Below are 7,500 nucleotides of genomic sequence, written 5' to 3'. Positions count from 1 at the left end.
ATACAGAGGCATCGTTTTCGGGAGTGTAGTCGAATTTCAAGTATTTGTTAAAACTGATTCTAAAATGAACAAAAGACATTAAAGAAAACATTGTTACATTGTACATGTTTCAAACTGCAGTCACCAGTTACACTAAACGCAATAGGCCACGTTCGGTATATCAATAATCATATATGGCTACGGGGGTTTATGGTCAATTTTAACATTACTTTACTTAGAAATCTCACTTAAAACTTGTGAGACAAAACAGACGTGAGCCGGAAATTTAGTAATAATAATAAAAATAATAATAATAATAATAATAATAATAATAATAATAATAATAATAACAGACGTACTTAGTGCGCATTCTAATCGCCATGCACTTACAATATAAATGGAAATGAATGTCTAATTTATGTTTAGTATAAGAATCTAATGTAAATATTAAAAAAACTAAATATATAAAAAGTACATATAGTATTCAAGACATATAGTGAGCATGTAATATTCATAAAGTGAACATATAGTATAATGACTCTGAAAAGTGTTTTTTAAACATAAATGTTTTGAGCCGAGATTTAAATGTTTCTGTAGTGTCTGATTCTTTTTAATGCCATGAGGAATTGAATTCCACAATTGTGGTGCCGCATTAGAGAAAGAACGGCCACCGTAGGTCTTGGATTTATGTGATGGCATACATACAGTGTACATAACAGAGAACGAGATGACGACCTTAGAGTGAGTGGTTGATGGTATCCTTTAATTGTCGGTTTCAAGTATTCAGCGGACTGTCCGTTTAGTGTCTTGCATACTAAAAGTGGTACCTTGCCTCTATTGGCAACCAGTGTAGATTCTTAAGTATGGGTGTTATGTGGTCGGTGCATGGTGCGTATACCTGTTACCAACCGAGCTTGCTACATTTTGGATCCTTTGCAGTTTGGCTTTTTGTTAATTTGGAATACCAAATAAAAGACTATTGCAGTAGTCCACTCTAGAAATCACAAGAGAATTCACCAACCACTTGAGCATATCGTGTGGAAGATATTTCCGGATACGTTCAATCGATCTTATCGCTCTGCTAACCTTGCACGTTTCATTTATATGGTCAGAAAACGACAGCGTTCTGTCCATGATTGCACCCAAATTCCTGGCCTTAGGTTTTTACTTTCACTGTGGTGTTAGATAGGTCTACAGCCTCACAAAAAGCGGGTTGTTTGCTAGATCGCGAGGTAAAGTGAAGCATTTCAGTTTTATTGGGGTTACACTTTAACATGTACTTAGTGCTCCACGAAAACACATCTTCAACACAAGTGCAAAGGATGTCAAGCGAGTTAGCTGGAAGTTCATGATTGTTGATAGTAATATAAATTTAAGTATCATCTGCATAGCACTTGCAGTCTAAATTGTGCGAGCTAATAACATTTTGCAGAGGTGCCATGTATAATGTAAACGGTATAGGACCTAGTTTTGAGCTTTGGGGAATAAAATTTGACCATAAAGCCTCATAGCCGTGCCTGAATATTTAACAATTATACACCGAAGTGGAGGTAAATACCCACCACTTTCACCGACACTGAAGTGAATAATTGTTTTAGTATATACCACAGAGGTTGAATAAAAAAACGAACCAAAAAAACTCACTTTTGTAGAATACAATGGAGAATTTCAAATCTCGTGCGCCGGTTACTTGGAGGTGAATAGTACTTGGATAATCACCTCCGAGTTAGCCAATCAGCACGCGCAGAGAGCACTATTCACGTGTGGTATATACTAATAATATTTAACATTAGGATAGTACCACGCACTCTCATTGGTCAATAGCTGTGTTTAGATGAGAGTATGGAAACACGGCTGACATCACACAAATTTTGATTGGTTATATGCGGCCAGATGCGCGTTTTGATTGGCTGGTAGGAAAAATGAGCGTGTATCAAGGAAATCTGTTTCAATCAAGAATTTTCCTTCATTTGCTTCCTTCATTTGTTGGATTATCTTTGAGAAATATTTTAGAAAAGCAATAGAGGACTTTTGTCCGTGTTTCCATAGCCTCGTCTAAACACTCGAGAGATGAGGCTACGGAAACACAGAAAACGTCCTCTATTGCTTAATTATTATTCAACACATTGTCACGATGTCCAAATATGGTCATAGCACGCTCAATATTCGTCGTGCGTATACTCGACGTATATCCTGCGATTTACGTATTTTTTTGTGTCGGGGGGGAAAAATAGTAGTTTTTCCAGCTTTTTTTCCCAATAACGTACAAAATTGAGCTTTGACATCAATGTGTTAAATAATAAAACAATTATCCTGCTCAATCTTGCGGAATATCGCCTGATTTTAGAAAACGCGGCCTACGGCCTCGTCGGCTAAGTATCAGGCAATATTCCGCGCAATTTCGCAGGATATTTGTTAAATATATGAGTAGGAGCTTGCCTCTCCCATACAAGCCCTATGGGTCAACCGTTGCGCGTATCTTTCTAGTTTTAGAACGCCACGAGTTCTTCGGCTCTGCACGCACTGTTTAGAATGGCCAATCAGAATAAAGTTATTGTCTAAGGAAGACAAAAATAGCAAAACGTTGAATGTAAAGTGATGTAAATGTGAGTCTCCCGCTGGAGGGTTAGTGCTAAAAATAGAAAAATACGTGCAAAGGTTGACTCAAGGATTTAGTGCATAGGGAGGCTCCTACTCATGGACTTCTGGTCTGGCCTTTTGAGGCTTCCCTCAGTCACGCGCACAGCCTATAACCCATTCAAGTTCTTGGACATTCTGGTCCCCAGAGCTCTCCGTTTCTTTTGGTCGGCGAAACAAAGCGTGGGCCATTGCTTCGAAGCCGGAAACAATGTTGTTTAAGTATAATGCCAGGCACTTTTGGAAAGTCCCTCATATTACAGCCTGTTCGTTTTGTAGTGGACAGTTTAGAAGAAGTCAGCAATGGCTGTGTCCTGGTTGTGTTTCTTCTCAATCAAAGAGAGAAGTTAAAAAAGCGAGGTGTTGGCGTTAACGTTTTCAAACAATGCAATGATCAGGCTACTCCGTTCCTCGATGACAATGTAAAAATTTATCTATGGACATTCCAGTTGCTCCTGTGATGCAGGCCTAGAATGTTAGCAGTCCCTTTGTAGATAGTTGCGAAGGGGCGCAAAATAGGCGAGCGAAAGCGGAACTTTTTCTCCTCGCTCCAGTCTCGCCGTGCTGTGCGCTCTCGGCTATTTCTCGCGCTCTCACGACTATCTCTGGAAAGGGACTGCGGCATGCTAGCAGTCTAATGCGGGCCGGGAATAAAATGTAATGCGAAGTGCTTGTAGTTTTAATTCGTTCTACTCATACATTTTAATCAGCCAATGAAACAATTTGAATTTTTAGGCACGACAAGAGCTCTATGTTTCGCCGACCATGTGACCAAAAGAAACGGAGGACTCTGAGGACGAAAATGGTTCCTGGGCAGCCATGAACAGCTTTCGTCCATGTTAGAACTCATAAGCACAGCACAGCCAAACTGTTCTGAGAGAGAGGGGCCTTAAACCCGAGTTTTGTATCACACTTCTGGATTTTTGTCAAGCACATGTCAAGCACAAGCTCTTGATTCCCAAGATCAAAACATTTATTCTCCTAACTAGTATCATAGATTTCTTTGTTGGTTAGTCATGAGAATTTGGTGTTATAGCAAGAGCACACCTGTTACGCTGTTAACTATCTTCATCCTCGATACCTGTTTGACTGACATTTAATTGAAATTGGGAGGAGAATTTACATGCTGATCATTCTTAAGAGTAAAAGTGTTACTAATAGTAATTAATGGCTTACTTGACTCCATGTATCGCACCCTTGTCCGCCTTCGTAAGAGCTTGAAAGAAACTATGACTGTCATTAAAAATCCAGCGAAAAGACCAAGACCAATAAAAAGTGTTGTACCAATAGGACCAGGATTTCTGTCATCTGTGAGATGCCACGGAGAAGGTGTTGTATCTATAATATTAGCAAGCAAAACAGAAGTTATAGGGCTTTCCTATTGACTAAATATTCTGGGAAGTTCCAGGTGAGGAATAAATTGAAACGGAACATAGATTTTTGCCGGGATGAAATTCCGTAATATCACATTTTTCGCTGTTCGTTTAAACAGAATCAGAAACTCATGACCTTAAAGCGTTTAACTCTGGTTCAGAGCTGGGGTTTCTTTTTAAGTTTAAAAATTTCTTTATTTTGTAAGTAATAACGTAGCTCGTGCATTTTCCCGCGCGTGCAAATGGTGTCCTTAAGTCCCCAGATTCTTTTCATGGAAAAGAGTTGCAAGTTACACGCTTCAATGGCATGTGCTTCTGACAAAATCTAATTACATCTATGGATTGTACTTTCATTGTTGTATCTCTCAGATTGTAGAGGGGCACCGTATTCTTACAGAAAGACTGTTTTCATTGAAGAAATATGTCTATCTTTGTATCGATAGTAAATCGGGGATAATCGGAAAAAAATTCCGAGTGTTCCGGCAGAAGTCGAGCCTACGGCCTTCCGATTCACTGGTTCGGATGCTCCCCCACTGAGATATAGGAGACGAGTTAGGAACTTTGTAGGAACTAGGCCATGGTTGTGTCTTAATAACCGTGACAAACCAATAATCGGATTAGGAGTTGCTTGCTGAAGCATTTTACAAAAAAAATTAAAATCACGGTTAATCGACGTTTCGATGTATCAAACATCATTCTCAAGATTGAGGTCGTTTATGCTAATGTCAAAGTTGTTAAGAGAGAGTTGAAGATTTTGAATATCTAATATGCGCATTCCACAGTGCTTGATGTTGTGTAAATATTTTAGTTAAGCATCAGTGAATAACCTCGCGCGGATCTAGTCTGACGGTACGTTGAGTGTCGACGGTTTTAGTTCTTTTATGATTAACATTTCGTAGAACAAACAGTCCAGTTTACTCCGGCACTTTTTTAGGATGGTGAAATTTTCTGCAATGGCTGGTCGTTGGACTCCATGTTGTAGTTTCATGTGCTTGCCAATTGAAGATCTTGAGTTGGTGTGTTCGTTGATCGGTTGAAAGAGGTGTCGATTAGTAAAACCGATATAGTCCATTTCACATAGACCACATTTGAAGTGATAAACAACGCATTGTTCGTTGATGATCTTCGGTTTTGGTTAACGGGTTTTGATGATTTCACCTATTTTCTTGCTCGTGAAGATAGGTTTTATGGAGACACCGATTCTAGTTCGAACTAAGGTCTTGTAGCTGTTTCCTTGTGCTGTCTGCAGCGCTCTGGCTAGTGAAAGGGATTGAAAACATAACCGTAGGAGTGGAGTCATTGTTCCTGTCTGCATCACTCTGTACATAGTCCGTAACAACATTAGTAATAAAATGGTTTACAGTGGTTTCGATCAATTGTGATGGGTAAAGGAGGTTTGAGAACGTTAGCTTTAAGGCCTCACATTCGTTGATGAAATGTTTCCAGTTAGACGACAGTCTGTAGGCTCTGTTAAGCATGGTTTTAAGGAGGCCCTTTTTGTAGCGTTGATCAACATGGCTATGAAAGTGTAGTAGAAGACCAATGTTAGTTGGTTTCTTTTAAACACTAGTTTCTAGTTTAGTTCCGTTTTTATAATATTCATGCCAAGAAAAGGTAGTGTGCTGTTAGCGGCCAATTCCATAGTGAACTTTAGCGCAGGATGTTTTGAGTTAAGGACATCAAGAAAAGCATGGGCTTCTGCGGTGTTAGGCATGATCGCGAAGGTATCATCGACGTAGCGTTTGTAGAAGGTTGGGATTGTGCCTTCTTCCTGAAGTAGCTCTTCCAGTGAACACATAAAGACCACATAAAGACGTTTGCAAGTAGAGTCTGTTCTACGAAATGTTAATCATAAAAGAACTAAAACCGTCACTCAACGTACAGTCAGACTCGATCCGCGCGAAGTTATTCACTGATGCTTAACTAAAATATTTACACAACATCAAGCACTGTGGAATGCGCATATTAGATATTCAAAATCTTCAACTCTCTCTTAACAACTTTGACATTAGCATAAACGACCTCAATCTTGAGAATGATGTTTGATACATCGAAACGTTGATTAACCGTGATTTTAATTTTTCATGCAAACCAATAATAACTGCCTTATTTGTGGATAAAATTTACAGATGATTTTTCTAATAAAACTCACTTTTCTGTTCTTTTATCCCGGGTTGCTTTTAGATTGACACAAGAACATTCCGAGTCGCAGGTTAGTTTCACTGCGTTTTCATGTAAATATGTACCTCGACTACCCGAAAGATACAACAGAAATCATGTCAGCAAGTTTTATTCAGAAATCGTTTGAAGGACTTTTTTATTGAAACTTACTCATTTTTTCCTTGGTAACCAAAATGCTGAAGTTTTTCCGCCGCAAACCACGTGAAGTGTTTAGAACACAAGCGTATTGTCCAGTGTCACTAAATGCTACATCATAGATGATCAAACGGAGCCTTCTCAGTCGTTTGATGTTTTCATTCGACGCCTGCTCAAACCATTTGCTCTCTTCATATTTTCCGCTTCCATTATTGCTGAGTATTCGACGACTACCATTAAAAGTCCAAAATGTGTCCACGAAAGATGCTGCCGGGTAAACAGCAACACAAACCAACGTAACATTTTTACCTTTTGTCAAGACCTGATCTGCTTTTCCCTCTACTTCTAGTTTTGGGCCCTCTGCGTCTTTAATTTTGACAGAAATTTTTTGTGATCTTCGAAGATCCGCTGACAGTGCACCACAGGAGTATGTGCCACCCTGTCGCCGTGTCACGTGCTTCAGTTCCAGCGCCATTCGATCTACGTTTGTGGTACTTAAGTTTTGATCATTTCCCTCATGATAAGCTTCAGCTTTTATGAATTTTCCGTCAAACAGCCAGAATATCGAAACGTTTATTGCTTCTGAATATGTCAGATAGCATTGCAGAGTTGTTGTAGCTCCTTCGTTCAAGGTGACATTGGTTTGTGAAGCTGTGACGTTCAGAACTGTCAGGAAAAAGCGAATTGTTCACGGTTTTGGAAGCCATCTGCACGGGTAGGCAAGCGTGTTCAAAATAACAATGTCTCTAGGGGAATCTGCGTTTAAATAACGTGAGAAAACCTTGAATATATAAAAAAAAATTCTTCAATGGTAAACTTGAGTTGTTAGCCAAAAGGTTTTACTGACAAAATTTAAGGATCCTAACTGCACTAGAATTTACCCAGGGGAATTTTAAATTTTGCCATACAATTGTTTGAAATTTACGTTCAGTCAGGCACGCGTCAGTTGACGGAAAAAAAAATTACAGACAAATGTAAGGGAAATTTAAAATTCGCTGGACAAATTCTAGTGCCGGTAAGATCCTTTTCTACATTCAAGGTTTTCTCAAGTTTGTATAACGCAGATTCCCATAGAAACACTGTTTATATTTCGGACAGGTTTGCCTACCCGTCAAGATGGCTTCCAAAACTGTGATAAGGCCTATTCTTAACAGGTTCATGTAAGTGCCTACAGTAAACAATTTTGAGGTGGAGG

General features: G+C 39.2%; 1 protein-coding gene across 1 annotated transcript in view; it reads right to left on the bottom strand.

Annotated features, from left to right (window-relative positions):
- LOC138046799 (opioid-binding protein/cell adhesion molecule homolog) overlaps positions 1–7,500 on the bottom strand; it is a 30,233-nt gene that overhangs the window by 2,834 nt on the left and 19,899 nt on the right. Inside the window, exons 3-4 of the mRNA XM_068893384.1 lie at positions 6,321–6,971; positions 3,793–3,954 (exon numbers count right to left, since the gene is read on the bottom strand). Coding sequence (XP_068749485.1) covers positions 3,793–3,954; positions 6,321–6,971 — 813 coding nt within the window. The remainder of the gene's footprint in view (positions 1–3,792; positions 3,955–6,320; positions 6,972–7,500) is intronic.

Source organism: Montipora capricornis, chromosome 1 (genome assembly GCF_036669925.1).
Source record: "Montipora capricornis isolate CH-2021 chromosome 1, ASM3666992v2, whole genome shotgun sequence".
NCBI lineage: Eukaryota > Metazoa > Cnidaria > Anthozoa > Scleractinia > Acroporidae > Montipora > Montipora capricornis.
Note: the sequence above shows the minus strand (reverse complement) of the source record. Positions and strands in the feature narration are given on the sequence as shown.